We start from the raw sequence: 24,381 nt of genomic DNA, 5'->3' as shown, positions 1-24,381 counted from the left end.
TTGTGGTGAAGTCTGCGGCCAAGTAACCATGATATCAGTACCATAGACTAGTTATGCGTTGACGGGGTAGTGATGTACTTTGTCTGCTTTGTTGCTGGGCATGCTTCTGTCCAAGTTGTATGTGTGTTCGACTGGTCCGCAGGGAGATGATGAGAGAGAGGAAGAGAGAGCAGAAAGAGCCGACTTGCGACGTATGCGGCTGTCCCGACGCGTCCCAGCGCGTCTCGTGTATGTATCGAACGCGTCGAAACGCGTCCCCCGGGCGCTCCGTGAAACACGCAGATCTCTCCTCCGATGCCGATCGCGAGCTCCTCCGAACGGCAAGTAAGTTCGTACGCGACGCTGTAATAATTGTTCCTGGACAGGTTGAAAACCCGTGACAGGCAAATTTGAGTGCATGCCATTGCTATTAGAGTACATGGCCTGTTCATCTGCGCTGCTTCTGGATAGGACTAAAAATTTACACTTGAGAGATGGAAGTTTGAAGTTGTCCTGTGCAGCAAAACATTGCTTGCATTAAGGGGGAATCGAACCCCCGGCGGGTCGATGGCAACGACCCAGGTTACCACTACCCCATTAATGCGATAGATGCACCATGAGTGTGGATATTATAATGCGTCAGGTCATCAGCAGTACCTATACGAGCACGCACTCAATCAAATCTGGCAGCTCCGCAACATCTTGTGAAACCACTTCTCCTCGAGCCTTACCTACACCTTGACCAGTACTAGTCGGCGGCCGGGTGTGTACTTGATGTCTGTAATATTCCTCCATGATGCTTGAATAGGCTATGTGACACGTTTGAAGCTACCGAGTTTATTTGGCAGTGAACGCAGCCGGAACGTTGGCAGCCGTTCGGCTAAGAAATGACGAACCATGGCTTCCTCAAACCTCCTTGTCCATGTGCAACTTTCACACCTTCCCTCCAACGATATCGTGCAGTGAGCCTCATGTCGCTCCAGCTACCACTCTGCCTCTACGCATGACGGTCGTACCCAACACGCTCTGGCGCTGGATGTGGAAGCCCACAGTCAGCTTAGGGTGGATGAACACCCCATTTGCGCTGCAAGCTTTCCTTCAAAATCAGGTCGATCAACTCCTCAAAGAGGCGCACCGACGAGACTGCGCCGAGTGGACGCATGAGGACCTACGCTCTACATCGCCCGCCTTCCGCCTCGCTAAGAAGCAGAGCTTGTTGAGCGAGTGCCCGGGCATGCTCTCTGGCCTCGGAGCAGTAGCGCTGAACGAGGATGCCTGGTCGCCTATGTACGTCCTTTCTACAGTGACCATTGCGCGTTCTGCACTAGCAGAAACACCACATCTCTCCGACTTCCGTATCCTCAACGTCGTTTGGGAGCACACACGATCCGGCACCTTATCTGTTACACTGTTCAATAACCATCTTGATGGGGAATCAGACTTTCGACACATCGTCACCGAGGGCCTCTCTACGAAACGGCGCTCCCAGTGGACACCAGGGCGCAGGGGCAGCGGCTTCCTGAGCGCTGTTCGAGCGCTCATGACCGAGCTGTACCTCCCCCAAACCGTGCCCATCAAGGATATTTCGCCCAGCGTCGCTTTGCGCGTCGGCGACTCGGTAGGCGAATACGGATGGAGCGAGCCAAAGGACGGGCAGCGCGAACTGATGCTTAGACAATACGAGCTGTGTCCACTCAGCCTGGCGAACGTGCAGAGCGTACCTGGTATCCCCAGTCACCTCATAACGACCTTTGATAGTCGCTCACTGTTCGTGGCGGCCGCAGACTTTGCCTTTCCATTCGACCAGGACGCCCCGAGGGCCGTTCGGGAAATCTCGAAGGAGAAACGGGTTTCCGCCATCTATCGAGAGCGCTTCCTGCTACGCATGTCCCAAAAGACGATCGCGGACGTGAGGGCGACGGAACCCGCCCACGAGCGACCGCTGGTGCAAGCAGACGAGGTACTGGTGACCATCAGCGGTCTCCACCCGTCATCCACTCCAGAAGCCCTCTTCTCGACCGTGTGGAGCATCTTTCCACCTCAGCGATCTTGGGCCATCCTCGCTCCCGGTCACAACCTCTCACAGGTCGTCTTCTACAAGCCACTGCCGGACGAAAGTGTTGGCGGGAGGGTGGCATCGATGCCTCACTTTTTCCACCGTGGCTACCTCATCCCGTTGGGCCCTCCTCTCAGCAAACTCGGAGTCAACTACTCGGGCGATCTGGATCTCACGGATGCCGGCCACGCAGTCGTGACGACAGGCCCACGGTTCAGCGCGTACCTTCTGCACCTAGGATTAGCTCTCAACACGGCATTCTGCACCATGCCTGAGCTAGCTGCGGAGCTCGCGGTGGACATCCTCACCGACTCCAAGGCGCATCCCCACAGCTTCGGGCGGGTCCTCTCCGCATCTCGATGCGTGAACGAGGATGGGAAGCTCGCATATCATGCTGCCTTCGAGGCTGCCTGGCGACGCTTAGACTCTTCGTTGGCCGACCCAGCTCTGGGTCTATACCCGTACGCCTTTGAGGACGCCTCCGAAGAGAAAATGCTCATCGAGCGCCTGGGCATGCGGCCGGTCCCCGTACAGCCGCACGTCCAACACCTGCTGGAAAAGGCTGGTGCGTACCCTGCCGTCAAGGCGTACGCTGAGGCGCTCCTCCTTTCCTCCCCCGGGACCCTGCAGCAGCCTTACGGGACAGAAAACCTCGTAGCCGCGCTCTCCATACTATTTCCGATGTGTCGAGGCGACGTCCTTTCACTACGCGGGTACGACCATCCCTACCCGCGCGTCGTGTGGGACGTGGCCGCGGAGATCTTCGTCATGAGCGCGTCTGTCATCTGCGAAGAGCACGCTGCTCTGGAGCCCGCCGAGACATGCGTATGCTGGGTTGGGCCGGTGCTGCTGGAGGCCGTCGCGAGCTGGCGGTCGAAAACGGGCGGGCCTACCAGTGGACCACAGGCGATGTCGGAAACCTCCGTGTTTTACGCCCTGCTGCAGTGTACGCAGCCTGCACCGCGAGCCGCCTCCAGCTCTTCGATCAGTTCCATACGAACGGCGCAGACATGGGACGACGGCGAGATCGAGTATTGCGACTCTCCCGTCCCGAGCGAAACCAGCGCAGGGCCCGCTACGCAGCCACAGGCCGCGAGCTCGTTCGCTTACCGGTCCCCCGTGTCGCCCTCGCAGCGTCGACGCAACCACGCGCGCTCCCCCGCCTTTGTCATCACGCCCCTCCCGTCAAAACGCAAACCGTACACACGGACATCCCTTGGACGCGACCGCGCCTTGGCCGATATAGATGCGTCTGACCTCTTGGGCGAGAACCGTGGCCGCGCCACATCCCCACGCGCTCCGCAGGCCCTCAAAGACATCGTGGGCGATATGCACCGACACATCGACGGCAGCGTGCGTGCCATTCAGACGTATCATGCGCGTGAGCGCGGTGCGCTACAGGATGAGCTCGCGCACGCACATGCGATCAATGAAGAGCTACGCGCGACCCTTGCGACAGAGCGCGCCGAGCATACGGCGGTGGTCGCGGCGAAGGAAGAGGCGTTGGCGGCGCGCGAGCTGGCACTCGAGGACAAGGACGAGATGCTGCGTGCACGCGACGGGGTGATCGAGGGGTTGAGGGGAGGGCTGCGGCGCCAGGTAGCGCGGGCGAATCGCTTGCAGGCGGACGTGAAGCGGAAGGAGGAGAGGGAAAGGAGGGAGAGGGCGAGGTTGCATGCGGAGGCGGCGTCGATTCAGGAGAGGCTGTTGGATATTCTCCGGGCGCAGAGTGAGCGGGCGGAGAGCGTGCTGGAGGTTGTTGATCTTGAGGGCGCCGACGGTTCGGACAAGGACGATGAATACGAGGTTGAGGGAGGCGGCGGGGGGTGCTCCCCGGTGTTGAAGAGAGCGCGATTGCATTGAACATTGGGTTTTCTTTTTCCCGCGTTTTGGGTATGTACCGTCGTCGATTTTGCTGTCGTGCTCTGTTTCTTGTTTTTGTATGTTGTCCTCAATCGCTCGTCGCACATGTATAGTTGTTCTCTATGTATCATAAGACCAGTCCCATTACCATGGTGCTCCATCCCAATGTATCTGTATATATGCTCGATGTTGATGTTTGCTGTCACCGGCAAAGCGTTGATAGGTTAAGAGAGTCGTATTTTGTCTGCGTTTTCCGAGTCTTTTTCGATTCTACATGTTTTCTCCGCTAGAAAGAAGGAATCGTGTCCAACGTCATCCATCTTCATGTCCATCGCTTCTCGCCAGCCCCTCAAGCTCGAACCAGTTCACTACAAAACGAATCATTACTTCAGCAACGACGAGCGCCAGCAACGAAGAAAAAAGACGCACGTGAACGCAGACTCGATACATGCCTTGACCTCGCGGTAGCTAACGACGAGACAGCTCTGCTCGTCGCGCGAGACGAGCATGATGCGCTCGTCCGTGCCCGCGTCGAGCTTGTTGAGGCACGCGAGCACGTGGGTCATGTCCACGACCGGCCGCCCGACCTCGTCGACTTGGTGGAAGACGTAGTCCCGGAACAGCTTGACGATGTACCGGTCGCCGGTTTCTGACCATCGCGTCTCGTGGTTGTGCCTATGACGAGATTGAGTGTCAGAGCAGTGAGTGATAACATGGGTGGGGAGAGGACGCACTCGGGGCGCTCGTTGATGAAACCGAACTTGCAGAGCAGACGGACGAGGCGCGCGTTCTCGAGCTCGGTCATCAGCTCGCCCTCCAGTCGGTCGACGGCGCTAGTGAGGCCATCAGCTTCACATACTGGGTAGCGCGAGAAGCAGGCGCACGTACTTCTGAGTCTCGTCTAGCTCGGTCAGCAGCCGACTGCCGATCATGTCGAAGAGCTGTCCGATAGTCTACGACACAATTAATCCTTCATTCAGAGCCCCGCACGGCAGAGAACCCACCCTGTGCGCGGGCTTCGAGAGTAAGAAGAGCACGACGCTCTTCAGGTCCGCAGAGTAGTTCCGGCCAATGCTCTCGACCGCCTTCTGGATGTTGTGCATCGAGCTCATGCTGCCCGTGCACAGCTGCATGATGAGTGCGCCGAGCATCGTCAAATCATCCTGTTGCATCTGCGTGAGGTCCGCCGGCATGTCGTACATGAGCACGTCCACTATGCCGCACGAGCCCAGTCGCACCCTGACGCATGCGTGTGCATCATCAGTGCTTGTGCGGTATAGGATACCAGGACTGCGCCATACCGGTTCTTGCCAGTGACAAGAATCTTGGTCGCGTCGATGAGCCTCACGGCAAGCCCAGCGTCATGTGTTGCCTTGAGCGCATTCGCGATTTGGATGATGTACGACCATATGGTACGCTCAGAGACGCGGTTGGACTGTGCCTGCAGCCGCCCGTGCTGGAACTGGGGTGGCTTGACCTTGATATGCGCCTCGTGGATGGTCTGCGCGTCCGGATGATCTTCGTACACCACGACGAGGGCTATAAGACACGCGCGGAGTGAGGATAGTACGATGTGCTGTGAGTGCATGAGGGCGTACACGAGTCATTGAATGCGCGAGTCGTGAACGCCTCGTGCACAGAGACGATGTTCGGATGTCGAAGGCGTGACCACGTCTCGATGCTTGAGAATGCGGCTTGCTGCATGAGACGGAAGTCTGGCCGCGGAGGGTCGCGCGCGTTAGACTTTTGATGACCGGCGTACACAGTAAGACGTACTCTCAACGCGGCGCAGAACGTAGGTCACGCCGTCGCTCGAGTTCGTTGCGCGGTACAAGGTGGAGTACCAGTTGCCGAACTTGCGACGCTCTGCGCCAATGGGCTCTAGCGGAACGAGGGAGTGGTATCCCTGCAGCTCCTCTGGCAGACCGAGGCCGTTGGGCGGCGCGGCACGGACAGTCTCCGATCGTCTCTGCAGCTCTTCTCGAATCTCATCGGAGATGAAGTACCGGTGTGAGAGAGCTTCCGGGCGAGGGGAGGTGTAGAGATGGAAGTTGAGCTGTGCGACTATGTTAGTGTGTCTGACTCAGCATGAGGGGCGCGAAGATGACCTACGGATTGGTTGTGGTAACCCATAGAGGGATTGTAGAAGGGATCAAGAGTGGCTGCGTCATAACCTGGAGGGAGTTCGTACGGGTTCATCGAAGGCTGTCCGCAGGCAATATGAGTATGAACGGAGACACGATACAGCGAAGATAGTTACCGCATGTCCCCCATCCTCCGACGTCTCAGCACTATGGCCTGCATATGAGTAAGGATTGTAGGGATCATATTGATCAGGATCCAAAGCCGATTCGAACTCGGACTGCTGCTCCGGCGGCTGAGAAGAGGACTGCTCGGACGAGGAGTCGCTGGGAGATGGACGCATCAGGTGCGCAGTGGCGGGAGGAGGGGTGGCGTGACGTACGAAGAGGTGGAGGATTGTTGTTGTAAAGATGCTGGTACAGCTGCCGCAGGAGTTGGACTTGCAGGATTGGTCTTGGGAACAAATACAGGCGCGTTTACGGCCTGCGCAGGCAGAGCCGCGCCCGGAGTGGGAGAATCGGGTGGTCTGCTTGCCTGTCAACTGAATGTACACCCCAGAAATGTGCGTTGCACGTACGCCGGGGAGGGCGCATCGCGCTGAGGGGAAATGAGTGACGCCGATCACCCGAACAAACTTAGTCACGTACCGACGGATGGTAGTAGATACAGCCTTTATCCTGGTATTTACAATGCCTGCGCGACATCAGAGCACAGTGTTGCTGCACGCGATACTGACGCACCCATAGATGAGAATATTCCTACACTGTCGTTGGGTGTTGTCTGTGCAGGACTGTGAAGCTGATTGGCATGAGACGGAAAGGAGTCACACGGACCCTTCTTAGACGGCCTCGGACTGGACGGCTCCTCAGCGGAGGGTGCGGATATCTTGATTGCGGAAGAAGAGGGTCTTGAGAAGAAAGACATGTCGCCGTGAGCCATGGTCGACCAGGCGGAGTCGGACGCGGAGGACGACGTCCGCGCAGGTGAAGGTCAACCCACAACGCGCGCTACCCAAGCGATCGCTCTCTCACAAAACAGGCGCCGGATGAGGTAAAACTCTCTCCCACGCCCGGCACTGCCACTGCCCTCCCCGGGACCGACCTTTTGAGTCTGCTCATCGTGGTCTCTTCCCTTCGTCTTCGACCACCACCTCGCTTCTCTCTCACACCACCATGTCTGGCCTGGCTCGCGACGCTGCAGCGTTTAAAAGCGCACTTCACAAGCAAGATTACACTTCCTGGCACTCTCAGCCACCGCCACCTCAGCTTGCGCAAACGACCGCGACGTCCGCAGGAGACGGCGAGCCCCCAAAGAAGAAGAAACGGCCAAAGTCCAGCACGTCTCTTCTGCTTGGCTTGTCTGCCCATGGTGAGAGCCAAGGCTGACCTGCCGATGCAGATGTGGTCTTCTCCCAGCCCGCCGATACCGGCACCGGCACCAATGTCAACACTCAGCTCGTCTATCTTGTGAATCACCTGAAGTCCAATGGCAACCCCATGCGACTTCAGGATCTGGCTATCATCACCAACACGGCTGTTGACACGGACAAGGTTTTGTTGGAGAAGTTCAAGGGGCATGACCGCGTCATACATGACCCCAAAACCGACTTGTACTCATACCGGGTGAGTGTGCTTCCTTCTCGACGGGGATTAGCCCATTTTGTTTGGCTGGAAGGGGGACAAAAATATGACCGGAGCGGTAACCTTTGCGCGCATGAGCTTTCCCATCGGCTTTGACAACACCGGGGGATATACCTCTGTAAGCGGAGGGTACACCGAAATCACATCGTAACCAAAGTCCGACTGTGCTTTTGGTGCATCAACTTGTGCCACCGTAGGTGCACGCTGATCACACACTGCATTCAAGGTGTGATCAGCATGTAACCCAGTTTGCTCGTTACATCTTGAATGCCATCAGGATGTGGAAGTTGGGAAGGCAGGTGGTCAGAAGTTTTCATGGTATCAAGGTGTAACAGGGTGTTACATGGACATCTGCCCCCGGTGTGAGCGACGCGAAAAGGTGACCGCGCCGGTGAGATTTTTGTCCCACGACGCGCAGTGGTCTATACTGCGCCCCAGAGCAGGCTTGGATAACAAAGTGCATCACTATGACACCGTGCTTCGTTGTCCGCTCCGGTCCTGAACAGGAGACCAATTCAGACCATATTCTAAGCTTGTTCTGGACCGGAGCAGGACCTCCGACATTAAGTGGGCATGCTTGACGACAATCCGGGCAAGAATAGCCCTTTTGGAGGGTATGCCTTCCCTGATCCAGACAAATTGAAACTTCGACGCCAGGAAACCTGTTGAACATGTCGAACAACTGGTTGGGCTCTGGGGGTACGCCTGTCTGTCGCCCGGACAAATCGCCGGGGGGCAGGGGTGGTCCTCGGCGTCGACCTACCCCCCTCGCCAGCGTGCTTCGGCTGGGCTGGCAACCGGGCTTCTTGCGCGGCCGTGGCCTGTGGGCTGTCTGTAACACTTGGGGAAAATCCCGAAAGTCGTCATCAGGCATTCCTCCTTATTGTCAGGGCTTCTACCGGAGTTCTGGGGCAATTGCCCGTTGTGGTATCGCCTTTTCAGCCAAAGGAAATGGGCTAATTTCCGTCGTACTTCTGTGTGATTGGTGGTGTACTAAAAAAATTCGGACCTATAGCACGACTTCAACGTGCGCAATAAGGCCGCCCTTTTGACCGAAATCCAGCGTCAAACACGCAAAGGTGGCGGACTGTCCGTGCGAACGCTCAAGGAGAGCTGGAAGGAGGCGCCACAGGCGATCGAAGATTTAGAGAAGGATGGCGAGGTGTATGTCACGAGAACGCTCAAAGACGGACAGATGCGGATGGTATTCTGGAACGAGGTGAAGCCGACCCAAGAGCAGGGCGGCATGGCCGTCGAGAAAGGTGTGTATCATCCCCCGGTTTTGCCGCCAAGGAACGGCGGGTTGAGCCTCTGGAAACAGAGTTCCACGACCTGTGGCACGGGCTCACTGTCCCGAACGACGTCGACCTGCTCAAGGCGCTCGCGTCCGAGGGTCTCCAGGCGACTGCGTCTGCCGCGCCCGTGCTGAAAGGCGGCGCGAAGAAGAAGGGCAAGAAGTCTGCCCCTCGACAGCGGCAGGTCCGCATCACGAACACCCATCTCAAGGGTACGATCGATTTGTCGCGCGACTACGTCGCACCTGGTGGCGGGCAGAAGTAGGGGCATAGCGACGAGTTGCATCACCCATGGACGATATCAGGCATGTTTCTATCATATGTACACTAGACTAATACCCGCATACATGCAATGAAGAACGAGCAGCATTGCTTTGACTGTAGCTCAGACCTACTAACACCGTTGCGTGCAACCTCTCAGCTCGAGTAGATGTCGTAGTTTTCACGTGGTTTTGGCACTAGTCGCGCGGGGAAACTCGTAGAAAGATCGCGAACAAGCGCCCACGCTGTTTAACCGTGTACCAAGGTGAGTCGCGACTCTTCTCCGGCTTTCGTGACGCAACTAATGACTTCATTTGATCGCTAATAGTGTATACGCATCAGCCTCTGGAACGTTCAGCGAAACGCCGTGTTAGCCCCGGGCACAGTATAAAACAGGGCCCTGTCGCTGCAGCGATTCCCCAGCAAGAGCAAAGTATCAAGTCCACAGTTCACGACCGCTTTCCTCATCTCACCCGCATACCCCTTTCTCCCAACACTTTAACGACTCTTCACTTCACAACAACTCGAGATGGCGCTTTCTACGTTCTTCACCGAGCCGTTCTACTCCCTCTCCGACTTTGACCGCCTCTTCGATGAGGCGTTCAACGCGCGCACGCGCCAGGGCTCGTCTGCTGTTGCGTCGCGCGAGCAGGGAAATACCGCGGTGCGGCCCATGCGCCCACGGTAAGTCACACCCTTTATACTTGACTGAAGTCGCGGACACGTGTATTGATGACGATGTGCGACAGGATGGACCTGCACGAAGACAAGGAGAAGAACCTCGTGACGGCCACGTTCGAGCTCCCGGGCCTCACGAAGGAGAACGTCCAGCTGGACGTCAAGGACAACGTCTTGACCGTCGCTGGCGAGTCCACCCTGTCGACAGAGCGCGACGAGAAGGGCTACTCCTTGCGCGAGCGCCGCTTCGGCCAGTTCTCGCGGTCGATCCCGCTCCCGCAGGGCATTAGCGTAAGTTTTTCTGTTCAATTTTGAGGGCGGCAGGGGTGCTGACGGATGCTTTTGCAGCCTGAGGAGATCAAGGCGACCATGGTCGACGGCGTCTTGACGGTCACCTTCCCGCGGTCGACCCCGGAGCTGGCGCCGAAGAAGATTGCGATCCAGTAGGCGCGTCCTTTGGTGCTGGACCTGCTGCCGATTGGGTGTGAATTGTTTGTTATCGTAGTGCTGTTTAATGGGATCGGGTTTCTGGTAATCGTGCGCGTGTGCTTTCTGCTGAGGCGAAGTTCGTGTGGCCACTGCTGCCTACCTGCAGACCTCCGACGCCGATATCGCTACGCTTTAAGGATCGAGACCCAAGACTCTCCAGCAGGATACTTCGAACCTCAAAGACGACAAATCAGATGGAGCGCAGGCAAACAAGTGTGATGAGATGGCCGTGCTGTGTGCATATCTTCCGGGCATAGAGAAAGTACATAGAAACTAAGTATCGGCCTGTTCCATTCGATCGTTTGCCTCGAAAGGCCCCCCTTAAAGCCTAATCGCTGCGCCTGACCACAGATGCAATCTGTGAGAATGGAACAGATACCGCCCTTAGTTGCTGTCGTATAAATAGGAATAAGTTATACGACTGATCCACGAGCGATCATGTCGTAGACGTCGTCGCCGCAAGTGCAGTGTGGCACCCTAGAAGTCGTAGTGGTGAGTATAACATTTACACTGATTGGATGTGTTGGATCGCACTCACAACACACTAGACTTGCGCGAACGGCCCGCCCTGCGCCAAAGGGTTATGCCCGTCAGTGACGAGGGTACTTACAGGTGAAGTGCACAACTCACAGGCGTCGCTCCCTGAAGTGCCGCTTCCGAGGGCGAGGTGTGCGTGGCGGTTTTGGATCTTGTTTAAGCGCAGTTGGTTTCCCTGTGTATTCGACTGGCACCGCGGCGGAGAACTCGTCGCGAGCGCCAGTTGGCTTGCCGTACACAGGTACTCATCCCGGGGGCCACGAAGAGGCCTGCGCCGGAGTCGACGTCGGGCCCGCCGGTGGCGGTCCGAGTCGACCCCTTCCCCGGGACCCTTCCCCGTCGCCCTCTTCATCAACCGCTTGCTCGGAGCCTTCACCGACGCTTGAGACGAGGGCCCGTAGAGAGCCCCCGAGCCGGACAGTAAAAACTTAACTAAAGCTACTACGCTACAATATATGAATTGCTGTGAGGTTAGTAGAAATACCTATCCTGGGGGAAATAACCAAACGCCGAGGGAACACTCTGTGAGAGGTGGCGTTAGCGCAGTGGACGGGAACGAGGAACACTGGGTGCTTACCAAATAACAAGCCGCCGAATCCATCTGGATTCGAGACGGAACGAGTTAGAACGCGGGTCGACAGGGTAAGGAAGGGGGCGCGTACATAGTTTTCTTACGCGTCGTGTGGGGTGCCAGGCAAATAGTGCCCAAGCCGAAACAATAAACGAAACCGAGGTCGAAATAATAAAATGCCGAGGGTCTTGAGCTTAAATCACACAATCTGTCCCAAGCGTCAGACGTCGCCACAGGTATGAAGAGAGGGCATCCTCACAATATAAAATCCGGGACGCGCTGTGCTGTGGAAAGCCGATCAGCTCAACTACCGGGCCTACGCGTGCGCACCGTGGATCCAGCGGGCCGTTGGGCACCGCCGGGGTTCGAGTCGCTGGGAGTGAGGAGGAGGAGGAGCTGGGGGGTTAGTGCAGAATCTCGCCCCCTTTTATACGCAGACGGACGGGGGGCAGCGTCTAACACAAGGGGGCGGGGGCGGCAACGTGCCCCAGCCAGCGGCGCCCGTGAACAACAGGCATGCCAAATCCGACCTGGCCGCGCAGGCGCAGAAGTGGTCTATCAGCGCCTTGAGGGCAGGTGCTTGTACGCCTCGAGGCTCTCCTTCCATGTCAGGACGGAGGCGTGAGAGGGGGGCGGTCCGCGGATGGGTCCAGAAGGCGAGGCGGAGCTGCGATGAAGAAGGGGCTATCATATGATTGGCCGCGCGCACACCCGCATACGCACTCTTTCCTGTTCCAAAAATCATGATAAGAAAAGAAGAATATGGTGAGAACACACCTGATGGATCCTGTGCAGATGGGCGGGCTGCACAAGGGGAAGACTCCACGCCGCCCCGCCATTCAATTTTGAGGGTAGGATTGAAAAGGCATTCCTCCGCCAGGTGTACGGATAGTTTACGCGAAGCACCGCTAGCATGCCAGGCAAAAGATACGCCCCATGGCGTGGTAGTTGAGTCAAGGGCCACTGGTCCGAGCGGCAATCGCCCACAGACGGCCAGGGCCTGGGCCCGCTCGCGGTTTGCACTTGTTTGGCCATGTAGGTGGCGTACTCCCGAGACCTCCGTCAAGACTCCTCAAACCTACCTCAAACCGATCGTTCACCGTTTACACATTCACCCACGTTGAATCAGCCTGATCGATTTGTGCGATGCAAGCGAAACGTGCAACAAGCGACGCTCTGAAACGGGCGCTAAACATGCGTTCAGTGACAAGACACCTGTTTCCGGCCATACGCATCGATATCCGGGATGGGCCATGATATCCGCTCTAACAGCCCCCGGTTTCTGTAGCGACCCATTCCACAGCGCCGAATCTAGACACCGCGCACCTTGCCCACAGAGACACCCAATCGATGGTGGCCACAGTGCCCTTATATGCCACCGTACGCCACCTTGCCGTCGACCACCGTCGCTTTCACCTTCGTCTCCAGAATCTCGTTGAATGGCTGGCTGGTGTCCATGATATCACGGTCCAAGATGACGAAGTCTGCGCGCTTTCCCGGGACCAGCGAGCCCAGGGTGTCTTCGGCAAATGACGCGTACGCGGCGTCGAGGGTCATGCCCTTGAGCGCCTGCGCGCGTGTGAGGCGTTCCGCAGGGAACCTACAAGCCGGTGAGCATATGCAGTCTAAGCGGGGGTATGGGTATCGAGTGCGCACCATCCACCTTCTCCGTGGGGGCTTTTGCCCTCGGTGTCGAGTCTCGCCACAGCAGCGTAGAAGCCGAGGAGAGGGTTGATGCCCTCTACTGGGAAGTCGGATCCGAGGGGGAGAACGCCACCGCGAGATGCTTGCAGGAGGGTCTGGTATGCGTATGCGCCTTTGATACGCTCCGATCCCTATGGGCTGGTCAGTGGTGCTTTCAGTGGCGGCGGCAGGGACATACGAGGCGGGTTTCAGCATACCACATGTCGCTCGTGCTACAATCGAATCAGCAAACAAGAATGATGTTATGCGTGTATGCGACTTACGCATGTGTGGGCTGCACGCTCGAGAGAACTGAGACGTTGCGATGTCAGATACAGTTGCACGGTCTAGGGCGCAAAGCGCCTCCCACCTCCCAGCTCGCCAGCCTTCTTTAAGTCTTCCAGACGCATGATCTGTGAATGTTCGATGCGCGGCCTTCTGTTCGCAACACCCTCTTGCGAGCCAAGGTCCTGCGAGATCTTCTCGAATGCGTCCAGCACGGCCCTATTGGCACGATCGCCAATTGCGTGGACGTTCTAAGGGGAGGACGCAAAAACATCATCAGTACACTGCAGTGCCACCTACGCGGACCTGCTGTAAGACTTACGACACCCCATCCCTTGTCCCACCACTCGCGCACCAGCTTGTTCAGATCCTCTTCTGGCATGCGCATCAATCCGCGGGCGTCTGGCTTGTCGGAGTAGGGGGCGAGCAGCGCAGCACCCCACGAGCCAAGTGCGCCGTCGGTGAAGAGCTTCACGCTATGCATGCGAACGCGGGCGCCAGGGCTTGGGTCGTGGATCTCGATGTCGTTCCTTTCCTCAGGAGACAGCCTGTCGGAGTCTGCCATAGCATATACCCGGATCTGGAGGAGCAATCAGCGTGGTGTCGCCTCCGAGCAGATTCAACGTACGGGGAGCTCATTGTCCTCATCCATTCTGTAGAGAGGGAATCAATACTCGACTGTACTACAAATCAAGTGGGAGACGTACTGCTTGAACAGTTCAAACTCTTGCAAGCTAGTGGCGGCGTCATGCACGCTCGTAAGCCCCACCGCAAGGGCATCCTTCACAGTCCGCTCTGCGTAGTCGCGCATCTGCCATTCTGACCATTTCGGAATAGGCACCAAAGACATGGCGGCGTCGACGAAGATCCCAGTTGGCTCCCCAGTGGAGGAGTCACGGATGATCTCGCCGCCCGGGGTGGAGTTTGGGAACGTCCCGTTGAGGTGCGCTTTCGTAAGTGCGATGGCTCGCGGAGAGAGCCATAGGGCGTGTACATCGACGCGGTGTAGTGCGATGGGAAGTGAGGATAGGGAAGGACGAGAAGCTAGATCTGCCTGGGAGGAGTAAGATGAATGTCACACGGAAGCACGGGGAGAGAGGACCTACAGCGGTGGGGAATGATCCATCAGTGTCGGTCCACCGCGTTTGGTCCCACCCCATTGCCTCTACCCATGTATCCGGGTCCGAGGGATGGGAGGCAACATATTCTTCCAGGAGGTCGAGCAGCCCAGAGAGCGTACGCGTCTCGTCAAGGCGCAGCTGCATCTTGAAACCATATTGTACAATATGGGCGTGTGCATCTAGTTTCATATCAGCCCTGAAAAGCATAACATGGCCACGCGGGCTAACCTGCGAGGCCTGGGACGACTATGGAACCAGCAGGAGCATTGAAGACAGGGAGCGGCTTCTTCGCACTGGGCTCGTTCCCGTAGAACTTGCGTATGAGATCGTTCTGGTACTCGTCCCAATGTGCCTGAACCTCCACTGTGTAACATTATTTGTAAGTATCAGGTCAAATTGAAACTGGTTGCGCGTACCGAGCGTTCCTGTGGCTGTGATGACGTTCTTGTCGACCGAGAAACAGTCAACTGCTGGCTTGGCCTCATCGACCGTATAGATCCTCGAACCCTCCGCGCAAAGAGCGTAAGAGGTTGGCAGTGAAGAGATAGTTGTTGTACTCGGACGCCGGGAGAATGCGGAGTAATATGTGGAAAGGCCTGCAACGGCGGACGCAAGCAAAGTCCAGACAACCTGGCGACCTGCGCTTCCCGTGCTACGTGGCTCCGCCTGTCGAGCTGGTCTGGCTTCTCGTGTAGCCATTCCGACGCTGTTATACCCTGTAGATGAGCGGGTTCTGTGTTCTTGCGCGGTGGCCTAGAACGTGGCTGAATGCTAACAGGGAGGCCAGCGCTAGCAACGTTTCGGTGGGAACCTGAAAGGCGCCCGGACATCGTGCACACACCGCGCTTGAGTCGCTACCACCACCACCACCATTACGTTCGAGCACCAGTCAACATCTTCGCGTCTGAATCATCGCAAAAAGCGTACTTGCGGTACTCCTAAGAGGCTAGCTTGTTCCACTGTTGTTTTGAATTCAAAAGCATAACTATCTCGGTGACACTGGCATGGCCATCGAGCTTGCTCAGTTTGGACATCATCTGCAACCTTCTCCTGCACATCCTAATCTTAATATCAAGGTACATTGGTATCCTGTTCTTACCTTGTCAACATTCATATATTATATGCAGGAGGAGATCCTGTCCATTGCGACGTCTACCGCCCTGCAAAATTCAGGCCTTCCGTGGTGCTACCGCGTGTTTTCGGATGCCCCAAACCCAGGGCTCTATGTGAACGATATCGGTATCCTTGGCGTTCCTCTTGATGCTCTGGAAGGCGAACACGTTGGAAAAGCTGTCAATTTGGGACATAATGTGTCTTCCGAAGTCACCGCCACATCGTCGTCATGGTCTCTCGATGCGACCCAGGTAATCTCGTTAACCACCGCCCGCTTCCAGCACTGTCATTGCTGAAGCGCTGACATATTACTATCGCCGTCTTGACTAGTTTCGCTTCGAGAATCCAAAATTTGGGGCCTTTCTTGCGCAGGTATTACAGTGGGCCTCCACAGCGCTCGGTCACGATGCTTCAGCCGGGGGAGTAAACACTCCAAAAGCCTCGCTCAGCTGGTATGGAGTGGGTACCGCGTCAGTATATCTCTACGTATCACGCAGCAACGTTTTGGAGCTGACACAGTTAAGCAGGGCGGACGTGTCGCATATACCGTGAGTCGGACATCCATGGGACTATCTCTTTACCCCCATTCGACAACTGAGCACACCTTAGTCAGGAGTCAAATATCTCAAGCAAACTGGGCACTGTTCTCATGATCATGCCCTCCCTGTTCGAAGGTGGCGCGGTGCGACTTCACCACGCCGACTATGCGCAGACGTTCCAGTTGGACACCGTTGTGCCAGGCGACGTGGCAGTACTGGCCTGGCATGCAACAACGACCTTCGCCTCAGAGCTCATCACCAGTGGTTCATACCTGGTCCTTGCCTTCGATCTTGTGTGCTCAAATCCTACCATGCCATCGCCGACCCTTGGCCCGCAATGCAAGGAGCTTGCACGCCTAAGACAGCTCTTGCAAACATGGGAGAAAGGTCGCAGGGCCACTATGCCCTCCAAGCTCGTGTACTTGCTCAAACACAAGTACTCATATGGCGACGTCCGCAAGGGCGTCTTGCGCGGATCCGACGCACATCTCGCGGAAGCTCTCGAGATATGTGCCGGCGCACATGGTTTCAAACTCGGCCTCGCAGTCTTGACCTGCAAGCTCGGCGAATCTAGAGTCCGCACGCGGGCTTCTGGCTCGGATAGCGACGAAGACGACGACGCCTCGGTCGAACCTACGGATGCCGATTCAAACGCCGACAGCCCGGGCGGCGTATCCTACGCGGACGATGACGATGACGCGCACAAGGAGCCCATCACACTTCCCCTACAAAACGATCTCACCTCAAGACCAGACATGAAGCCCTCCCCCTCCAGCCTCGACCCACTCGATTATCACTGCTCTTATGACTACGAGTCCGATCGCGGAAAACCCCCCACACCCGACTCAGACGCAGAATCTCTGTCTTCATCCCAGTTCAGCTCTCCCGGATACTGTCCCATACATTCCTACTCGAAAGCCTCTAAACCCCTGCGGAGGATTGGGCCACTTGTGGACTTCTCCGGTAATCTCGTGCGGGACAAGATGGACTACGACAGCGGCACAGACGTTATCCCACTCGCCTTGCACAAGACGCTCATTGCTTCGCCCAGTGTGAGTACGCTGGTTAGCTAGAGCTTCGGACTTGCCTGACATCTCCTGCCTGCTGTAGACCTATCTGAAGTGGGATGTTGGATCTTGTGAGTATTATTGAGAATCGAGAACCTGGTGGTACTGACATCGGACGTATAGGGGACCGGCACCTTTTGTTGGTGATCTGGCCATCTTGGGCCGACTTCGACGTTGTCCATGGTCGCAAGGCCTTCACAGAGGCATGTACGAGGTTGCGAGCCTCCGACAGCCTTCTCCCCACTGGGGAGGAGAAGGAGCTCGTTGATCTCGTCGTGGCTCGTGCTATCCCCGAATATTGGCGCGATGTTGTCAACGCTGTGTGTCGTGCGGCACGGACATGGGAGGACCAAGATCTGTGGTTGCGCGCCGTCAAGGCGTGCGATGCGGACCGCTCTATTGCAACACTGGATCAGGAAAACATATTCGGGGCCAAGGACATTTTCGGGTTTGAAGCGGTTCGGCCTACGTGAGTTTAATTCTTCCGGTGATTGTCGATGCAGTGGGCTAAGACATCGATTGTCACGACAGCGCGGAGCGTGCTATACAGCGAGACCCATCTGACATCGCAGCTCTCCAGTTTCTGCGGGAGTTCTTGGATCGCACCGGCGAGAACCAGGGTCAAGAACCATCTCCAGCTGCGTTAGAATGGGTCTCCGAGCAAAGGTCTCTACGTCTCCAAAAAGTCAAAGCGCAGGTCGACGCGTTCCTCCGCCAGCCGGACGATACCACAGGAGAGGCGATTGCGACTATAGTGCGCGCTGCGGCCCTGGGGAGCGAGCCATCTCTCATCTTCACTGAGTGAGCCATCTAGTATCTTCCGCACCATGGTACTCATTATTGATTCGCGCTGGCAGCCTGATACCAAAAATCGAGGCTCTACCTATTCGAAGCGACGTACTGCGCGCTTTGATCGACGAATTGCGTACTCAGGCTGCTACCCTCGATCCAGGAGGACAAGCTCTAGGGAACGTCACCCCACAGCTCCTCCAGCAGTTTGCCAATTCGGTGGACCTCGAAAACGCTTCGCCCGCAGAGCGTGTAGCGATCACCCTCGACACGATCAAGTACTGTCTCTCAGCAGGGAACCCAGGTGCTTGCTCTGCGCTCCTTGCTCGAGTCGTCCATCCGGACTGGGTGGTCAATGACAGCGTCGAGTACATCATTGAATCGCTCGCGCCCCTTCTCGTGCGACTCATTCCTTTCCTCGTACGCAAGAGACAATCCCTTTCCTCTCCTGCTTTCACACCTGCCATTCGAGCGATCCTCCTGCAATGGGGACGGACGGTCATGGGTCCGCGGCCCGCCGAAACTACCGCAGCGCTCGGGAAGCTCGACCAGCTCGAGGAGTGGTCCTGCGCATGTGACGCGTGCGTCTCCGTGCGTGCTTTTCTCAGGGATGAGCCGGAGGGAGAGAAGACTTGGGCACGCATTGGCGGGACGAAGCGAAAGCATGTGGAGAAGTTCCTCAAGTTACATGCGGCAGGTATTGCGACGTTCAAAGCGATCATGACCACACCTCAAGGCATCAAGGTCCGCTCAACTCGGTAGATGTCTATCGGTAGCTCATTGAATTTTACAGGTCATGAAGGATGCCACTGTGGAGAAGCCCGTTCGTTGGACAGCGTACCAGAAACGCGGGATCCGACTCCTGAGGGCCGTGAGCTCGGACCCCGAGACACTGTCTACAATCCTTGGACCGGACGGACCGGTCCTCGCTGCTCTCTTCAGCGGGCAGGATATATCTGACGGTGTCTCCGAGATAACCACGGAGTCCACTCAGGAGCGTTTCGCGACTCTGATGGTGTCAGGACCCACCGACCGGGAGCTCTCCCCGATATCTGTGGACGACTCCGACGCACCCCCCTCCCATGCGCATCCGACGACTGCGTCCGTAGGCCGAAGTATCGGCAGTCCGGTCTCGTATGCGTCAATTCCTTCGCACTCTCCGTCTCCGACCCGAACTGGCTCGCCCTTGGAGTCCGAGCGTCCAAGCAAACGTCGCAAGGCCGCGTACGACCCTCAGGACGTGATAGACCTCACGTGAGGCTTAGGGCTTATGCCGACATGACCGTGGTTTGACTTCTTGTGTTGTCTTCGATGTCGGTCCTCAATTGCTATACTGGGAGTATGTTTGTGAACGGTAGCGCGTTGCTTGTGAATCTTGTCGGCTATATGCGCGAGGCTTCAAATTCACGTCCTCCCGAATGATCAATGGTGGGTTGAAATAGTCAAAAACTCGTGAGCATTTCGCAATGAGCAAGACATCTGGTTACGGTAGGCACGACTCATACAGTAGAAATACATGCTCCCGGATCTGCGGCCTGCAGACCCGTGGGGGCAATCAAGTTCAAGAGCGGTTTCACTCTTGTGCCAGGAAAGGGTTGGCGATCTCCTCGAAGCCGTCCACGGGGCTTAGGAGGGTGATTGTCGGCCCTCTGAGGACTACAAGGCCCAGGTTGCGCGTGGTGGACTCGCCGTCCGGTGCTATCGCAACATGAGTTCCCGAGCGCGCGTATTACGTCTTTAAATTCGCACTGACCACTCTGCAAATTTTCCTGTACTTCATCCAGCACGAGGTTCAACAGCTGGTCGTAACCCTTCAGGATTCCGGTCACTAGCCTAGAGTCAGCATACAATTAACGCGAGAGTACAAGGGGGCTGACCTTCGCGTCCGCCCGTGAATTTGACGCGAATACGCTCGTTCACGTACTTGGCCAGGTCAAGGATGGCCTCACGCTTGGGCTTGTCCATTGTTGGCTGTGATCTGACGTGACCGGGGATCAGACATGACCTGAATGCAATGAGGTGGTGGCGAGACGTACGGGCCATTCCTACCGCCCCGCGAGGATGGGCCTGCGCCCCCTCTGAATCCGCCTCTGCTGCCGCCACGACCCTTCAGCACTCAGGGTCATTCGCGTTCAGAGGAAGAGGAAGGGCAGACGTACTCTATCGGCCATTGTTTCGCCTGGGGATGTGGGGAGAAGCGCTCGGGTGGAGTGTGGTCGTCAGACTATATCGCCCGAGGCGAAATCTGCGATCAAAGGGGTGTTTGATGAGCTCGAGAGACAGAAAACAAAAGAAAGAGCGACCTGCCTTGTGAAGATGTTGGACGGAAGAGGGCAGGCGATGCTGGGAGAGAGACGCGGGTCGGGCTGAAAAAGAAACGCCCGGAGTTGCGACCTCGTTCCCTTGACCCTGCTCGTCCAAGGCCGCCACTCGCTCTCTCCGCCTTGCTCGCCAACCACCACCATCGCTCACACGAATCTCGCTGATCCGCTAAAAACAACGCACAGTCTCTTCATTTACGACCATGAACGCCAGTGAACTCCTCGCAAATACCCTCTCGCCCGGTACGTCCTTTTTCGCCCGCCCCGGCCCCGAGCCGCAGATGGCGCGTCCCCTCGTTCCATCCATGCTCAATTTCATCCGTATTCCATCCTGCAGACGCACATACGCGTGACGATGCTACCCAAAAGCTTGAGAATGCATCCAGGGAGAACTTCGTGAGTTTCCACTCTGATCCTGCCTTACGCGGCCGGGAACGCTCATCATGCCTCCACATCCAGCCCGCGTATGTTGCAATGCTCGCGTCGGAGCTGGTCAACGAGTCTTCACAGCCACACGTGAGGAACGCCGCTGGTCTTGCGCTTAAGAACTCCCTATCAGCACGCGTATGTCCCGCTACGATCTACTCGACTCTACGCCACCATTCCAATCATTGTACTCTTAGGAAATCGCGCGACAGACCGACTACGCCAACCGCTGGCTCGCGCTCGACGATGGGACGAAGAACAAAGTGAAGCAAGACGCGCTCATGGCCCTGGCCTCTCCCGCTGGTAAGGTCGGTACGGTAGCTGCGCAGGTCGTGTCTGCCATCGCCGCCGTCGAACTGCCACAGGGGCACTGGATGGATGTCATTGGGATCCTGCTGGGCTTCGTGAGTGACCAGTCGAATACGAGCCTCCGCGTCGCCACCCTGCAAACGATCGGCTTCACCTGCGAAGCACTACAAAACGTGCGTTTTATTGCCCAACTCGGCTACCATCATCTGATAATGTTCGTCCCAGAAACCTGAGATCCTCTCGATGCGCTCCAATGAAATTTTGACTGCGGTCATTCACGGAGCACGCAAGGAGGAGCCTTCGCAGGAAGTTCAACTCGCGGCTATCCAGGCATTGCTCAACTCCCTCGAGTTTGTTCGGGACAACTTTGAGCGAGAGGTGATCTTTTCCAGTGATTATATACACCGAACGTCTGCTGAAACTTATGCAGGGCGAGAGAAACTACATCATGCAGGTGGTCTGCGAGGCAACGCAGAACGCCGCTGTTCCTGTCCAGGTCGGAGCATTCGAGTGTCTTGTGAAGATCATGTCTCTGTACTACGACAAAATGAACTACTATATGGAGCGCGCGCTTTTCGGGGTACGTTGCATTGATTCAATGATCTCGGCGAGTACTGACGTAGGTTCGCTTTATAGCTCACTGTCATGGGCATGAAGCACAGTGAACCAGAGATATCCCTTCAAGCGATTGAGTTCTGGTCAACAGTATGTGAACTCGAGAGTGAGCTCGCGTGGGAGGCGTCTGAGGTGCGCTACATCGTTCAATCGAGTCTGGGGGCGCCTTGCTAACATATACCAGGCGAACGAGTACGGCGAAGTGCCCGAGAACGAGAGCAAGTTCTTCGCGAAGATTGCGATGCCTGAAATCGTCCCTGTCATGCTCGACCTGCTTACCCACCAGGATGAGGACGCCGATGAGGACGAGTGGGACGTTTCGAAGGCTGCCGCCACATGTCTTGGTCTGCTTGCACAAGCTGTGCAGGACACCATCGTGGCCGCAGTCATCCCCTTCATCGAGGCCAACATTCGGTCGACCGACTGGCACATGCGCGAGGCGGCCGTCATGACCTTCGGCTCCATCCTCGATGGGCCGGATCCGAACGTCCTTACCCCGCTCGTGAACCAGGCGTTGCCCATCCTCATCGACATGATGGCGGACTCGAACATTCATGTCAAGGATACCGTTGCCTGGACTCTCGGCCGCATCTGCGATCTCCTGATCTCAACTATCCAAGCCGACGTTCACCTGCACCCCATGGTTTCTGCGCTGGTTGCTGGTTTGCAGGACAACCCGCGTATCGCTGCTAACTGCTGCTGGGCGCTCATGAACCTTGCCGACCAGCTTGGTTACGTTGAGGGTGACGATCAGGAGACCTTCAACCAGCCCAGTGTACTTTCCCCATACTACGAGGGTGTCGTCCAGGCTCTGCTCCATCTGACTGAGACGTGGGTTGCTCTGCTCTCTTTAAGAAGTTGATGTATTGACAATATTCTAATTTCCAGTGCCACCAGTGAGGGCCAGCACAGAACGGCTGCCTACGAAGCGATCACTTCCTTCGTCACACACTCAACGCTCGATACTATCCCCGTCGTCCAGAACACGGCCGTAACGATCCTCCTGCGTATGGAGCAGCTGCTCGGTATGCAGGTACGGATTCAACCTTTCGATACTTCCGAACCTGTCAGTTCTAATTCCTTGTGATAGAACCAAATCGTAGGTGCCGACGACCGCAACAACTGGAACGATCTGATGAGCAACTTCTGTGCTGTTATCACTGTGAGTTATACTTCGACAAACTGTAATTTGCGCGCTCATATCCCTTCAGAGCGTCATCCGCAAGCTCGGCGACGGCATCCAACCCCTCGCGGACCGCATCATGACTCTCCTGCTTCAGCTGATCAACGCTGCCGGCAAGACCTCCACACTCCTTGAGGACGCCTTCCTCGTTGTCGGCGCGCTGTCCGCGGCGCTCGAGCAGCGCTTTGCGCCCTACATCTCCGCCTTCCTCCCGCACCTCTACCCGGCGCTCAAGGCGCACGAGGACACGCAGCTTTGCACCGTCGCCGTTGGCATTATTGGCGACATCTCGCGCGCGCTGGGTGATCAGACAGCGCAGTACTCAGGCGCTTTCATGAACGTGCTCCTCGAGAACCTGCAGAGTGACGTGCTCAACCGGAACGTCAAGATCTCCATCTTGTCCTGCTTCGGTGATATCGCGATGGCCATCGGCCCCGCGTTTGAGCCCTACCTGTCTGCAACGATGGGCGTGTTGAGGCAAGCGGGTGCCGTGCAGCCGAACCCGGTAAGTGATTTGTTGTGCTGCTATATGCAATGGCTTACCCGGCTACAACTAGCTCGACATCGACCTCGTCGAGTACGTCAGCCTTCTACGTGACGGTATCCTCGAGGCGTACACCGGCATTGTCGCCGGGTTCAAGAACACGCCCAAGGTTGAGTTGCTCCTGCCGCACGTCCCCGCCATGCTCGAGCTCGTGCAGAGGTGTCTGGCTGACTCCGAGCGCACGGAGAGCTCGATCAAGCTCGCTATTGGCTTGCTTGGCGACCTCGCAGACGCGTTCCCGAACGGCCAGATCAAGCCCTACCTGCTCGCGGACTGGATTGCCAACGAGCTCCGCTTGAAGAGCCGTGTGTCGCCCGAAACCAAGAAGACTGTGCGGTGGGCCCGGGAGGTGCGTGATGCCCCTCATTCCTAGACTTCTCCGCGCTGACGCATGACCCCGCGCGATAGATGGTGAAGCGCGCCACCGTGTAGAACTAAGAAATCGTCCGTCTCGCCTCCCCTGTCAGAATACCATATTCCGCTGTTCCCGTGTTCCATCTTACATCTCTTATCTCTACTCACTCAACGTACCGCACCCAGCAATCGCCCTCTGAAGGAGGACCCGTCGCATATCTCACGCTCGTAATGACTCGCATGCCGCATATGCATATGTAGTAGAAGCCGCCGCAGCCCGCCCCCGCCCGTCCGTCGCACCACCCGCTTTGCCGTCTATAGGACCGTAGTATTCTCGCGTATATCTTCTCTGTCACCCCTACTCCCCGAGCCCGCTGCCCTATATCGTATCGTTGATCTCTCTATCGCTGTCGGCGCGCACACCTTGTATCCCTGGGTCATTTCCATGAATCATCAGCCTCGTCTCCCATTCTCGTGTACCTCTGCGTCGACTGGTACTGTATTGAGTGTTTGATGATGCGCAATTTTGGTATGGTTTCGATGCTCGCTGAATCGCTGACTTCCTGGTCTCAGACCAATAC

The 24,381-nt window shown here is 56.8% G+C and overlaps 8 protein-coding genes and 1 non-coding gene across 9 annotated transcripts; 5 read left to right on the top strand and 4 right to left on the bottom strand.

Moving 5' to 3' along the window:
* Window positions 1-512: 512 nt before the first annotated feature.
* Window positions 513-583, bottom strand: TRAVEDRAFT_t133. The gene has a single exon. It is a non-coding gene; the product is annotated as a tRNA-Gly (tRNA).
* A 318-nt stretch (window positions 584-901) lies between these two features.
* TRAVEDRAFT_21735 (uncharacterized protein) lies at window positions 902-3,768 on the top strand (the record flags this gene model as incomplete). Its single annotated transcript, XM_008041837.1, has 4 exons — window positions 902-941; window positions 963-3,388; window positions 3,437-3,584; window positions 3,659-3,768. 4 exons carry the CDS (start codon window positions 902-904, stop codon window positions 3,766-3,768), a joined length of 2,724 nt encoding a protein of 907 aa, XP_008040028.1.
* A 479-nt stretch (window positions 3,769-4,247) lies between these two features.
* Window positions 4,248-6,323, bottom strand: TRAVEDRAFT_21734 (uncharacterized protein; the record flags this gene model as incomplete). Its single annotated transcript, XM_008041836.1, has 10 exons — window positions 4,248-4,266; window positions 4,328-4,573; window positions 4,633-4,731; window positions 4,787-4,851; window positions 4,903-5,137; window positions 5,200-5,437; window positions 5,497-5,613; window positions 5,675-5,954; window positions 6,011-6,103; window positions 6,159-6,323. The coding sequence occupies 10 exons, from the start codon at window positions 6,321-6,323 to the stop codon at window positions 4,248-4,250; spliced, it is 1,557 nt and encodes a 518-aa protein (XP_008040027.1).
* Window positions 6,324-7,128: 805 nt separating this feature from the next.
* TRAVEDRAFT_30071 (transcription initiation factor IIE subunit beta) lies at window positions 7,129-9,294 on the top strand. The gene is made up of 4 exons (XM_008041898.1): window positions 7,129-7,315; window positions 7,379-7,602; window positions 8,636-8,882; window positions 8,942-9,294. The coding sequence occupies exons 1-4, from the start codon at window positions 7,153-7,155 to the stop codon at window positions 9,178-9,180; spliced, it is 873 nt and encodes a 290-aa protein (XP_008040089.1). The 5' UTR covers window positions 7,129-7,152; the 3' UTR covers window positions 9,181-9,294.
* Window positions 9,295-9,599: 305 nt separating this feature from the next.
* TRAVEDRAFT_59617 (HSP20-like chaperone) lies at window positions 9,600-10,395 on the top strand. Its single transcript, XM_008042404.1, has 3 exons — window positions 9,600-9,860; window positions 9,926-10,145; window positions 10,203-10,395. Exons 1-3 carry the CDS (start codon window positions 9,706-9,708, stop codon window positions 10,299-10,301), a joined length of 474 nt encoding a protein of 157 aa, XP_008040595.1. The 5' UTR covers window positions 9,600-9,705; the 3' UTR covers window positions 10,302-10,395.
* Window positions 10,396-12,748: 2,353 nt separating this feature from the next.
* TRAVEDRAFT_65740 (uncharacterized protein) lies at window positions 12,749-15,270 on the bottom strand. The gene is made up of 11 exons (XM_008042403.1): window positions 14,957-15,270; window positions 14,769-14,903; window positions 14,526-14,719; window positions 14,127-14,473; window positions 14,048-14,072; window positions 13,742-13,999; window positions 13,505-13,670; window positions 13,419-13,446; window positions 13,334-13,367; window positions 13,108-13,286; window positions 12,749-13,051 (listed from the first exon to the last, which is right to left on the bottom strand). Exons 1-11 carry the CDS (start codon window positions 15,237-15,239, stop codon window positions 12,820-12,822), a joined length of 1,881 nt encoding a protein of 626 aa, XP_008040594.1. The 5' UTR covers window positions 15,240-15,270; the 3' UTR covers window positions 12,749-12,819.
* A 274-nt stretch (window positions 15,271-15,544) lies between these two features.
* On the top strand, window positions 15,545-19,306 carry TRAVEDRAFT_49451 (uncharacterized protein; the record flags this gene model as incomplete). Its single annotated transcript, XM_008042064.1, has 10 exons — window positions 15,545-15,616; window positions 15,668-15,904; window positions 15,984-16,123; window positions 16,181-16,201; window positions 16,263-17,244; window positions 17,303-17,330; window positions 17,383-17,728; window positions 17,791-18,060; window positions 18,117-18,792; window positions 18,842-19,306. The coding sequence occupies 10 exons, from the start codon at window positions 15,545-15,547 to the stop codon at window positions 19,304-19,306; spliced, it is 3,237 nt and encodes a 1,078-aa protein (XP_008040255.1).
* A 315-nt stretch (window positions 19,307-19,621) lies between these two features.
* TRAVEDRAFT_127853 (U6 snRNA-associated Sm-like protein LSm7) lies at window positions 19,622-20,013 on the bottom strand (the record flags this gene model as incomplete). Its single annotated transcript, XM_008042402.1, has 3 exons — window positions 19,622-19,746; window positions 19,805-19,876; window positions 19,926-20,013. 3 exons carry the CDS (start codon window positions 20,011-20,013, stop codon window positions 19,622-19,624), a joined length of 285 nt encoding a protein of 94 aa, XP_008040593.1.
* A 476-nt stretch (window positions 20,014-20,489) lies between these two features.
* Window positions 20,490-24,268, top strand: TRAVEDRAFT_170539 (ARM repeat-containing protein). Its single transcript, XM_008042401.1, has 13 exons — window positions 20,490-20,612; window positions 20,707-20,765; window positions 20,829-20,933; window positions 20,993-21,277; window positions 21,330-21,482; window positions 21,535-21,684; window positions 21,741-21,851; window positions 21,904-22,550; window positions 22,608-22,752; window positions 22,810-22,881; window positions 22,931-23,407; window positions 23,460-23,795; window positions 23,855-24,268. The coding sequence occupies exons 1-13, from the start codon at window positions 20,573-20,575 to the stop codon at window positions 23,876-23,878; spliced, it is 2,604 nt and encodes an 867-aa protein (XP_008040592.1). The 5' UTR covers window positions 20,490-20,572; the 3' UTR covers window positions 23,879-24,268.
* Window positions 24,269-24,381: the final 113 nt, after the last annotated feature.

Source organism: Trametes versicolor (assembly GCF_000271585.1).
Source record: "Trametes versicolor FP-101664 SS1 unplaced genomic scaffold TRAVEscaffold_8, whole genome shotgun sequence".
Classification (NCBI taxonomy): Eukaryota; Fungi; Basidiomycota; class Agaricomycetes; order Polyporales; family Polyporaceae; genus Trametes; species Trametes versicolor.
The sequence above is the reverse complement of the archived record's forward strand: the minus strand, read 5'-3'. Positions and strand labels throughout refer to the sequence as shown.

What these genes read in the sequence shown, in the direction of transcription:
- TRAVEDRAFT_170539 (XM_008042401.1), top strand. Translation starts at nt 20,573, where the DNA reads ATGAACGCCAGTGAACTCCTCGCAAATACCCTCTCGCCCG. An exon ending in TCGCGTGGGAGGCGTCTGAG is followed by an intron (nt 21,852 to 21,903) that starts GTGCGCTACATC and finishes AACATATACCAG; the next exon opens with GCGAACGAGTACGGCGAAGT. An exon ending in CTGCTCCATCTGACTGAGAC is followed by an intron (nt 22,551 to 22,607) that starts GTGGGTTGCTCT and finishes TCTAATTTCCAG; the next exon opens with TGCCACCAGTGAGGGCCAGC.
- TRAVEDRAFT_59617 (XM_008042404.1), top strand. Translation starts at nt 9,706, where the DNA reads ATGGCGCTTTCTACGTTCTTCACCGAGCCGTTCTACTCCCTCTCCGAC. An exon ending in GTGCGGCCCATGCGCCCACG is followed by an intron (nt 9,861 to 9,925) that starts GTAAGTCACACC and finishes GATGTGCGACAG; the next exon opens with GATGGACCTGCACGAAGACA. An exon ending in CGCTCCCGCAGGGCATTAGC is followed by an intron (nt 10,146 to 10,202) that starts GTAAGTTTTTCT and finishes ATGCTTTTGCAG; the next exon opens with CCTGAGGAGATCAAGGCGAC.
- TRAVEDRAFT_30071 (XM_008041898.1), top strand. Translation starts at nt 7,153, where the DNA reads ATGTCTGGCCTGGCTCGCGACGCTGCAGCGTTTAAAAGCGCACTTCAC. An exon ending in GAAGAAACGGCCAAAGTCCA is followed by an intron (nt 7,316 to 7,378) that starts GCACGTCTCTTC and finishes CTGCCGATGCAG; the next exon opens with ATGTGGTCTTCTCCCAGCCC. An exon ending in CGGCATGGCCGTCGAGAAAG is followed by an intron (nt 8,883 to 8,941) that starts GTGTGTATCATC and finishes CTCTGGAAACAG; the next exon opens with AGTTCCACGACCTGTGGCAC.
- TRAVEDRAFT_65740 (XM_008042403.1), bottom strand. Translation starts at nt 15,239, where the DNA reads ATGGCTACACGAGAAGCCAGACCAGCTCGACAGGCGGAGCCACGTAGC. An exon ending in AGTCGTCCCAGGCCTCGCAG is followed by an intron (nt 14,720 to 14,768) that starts GTTAGCCCGCGT and finishes ATATGAAACTAG; the next exon opens with ATGCACACGCCCATATTGTA. An exon ending in GAGTTTGAACTGTTCAAGCA is followed by an intron (nt 14,073 to 14,126) that starts GTACGTCTCCCA and finishes CCCTCTCTACAG; the next exon opens with AATGGATGAGGACAATGAGC.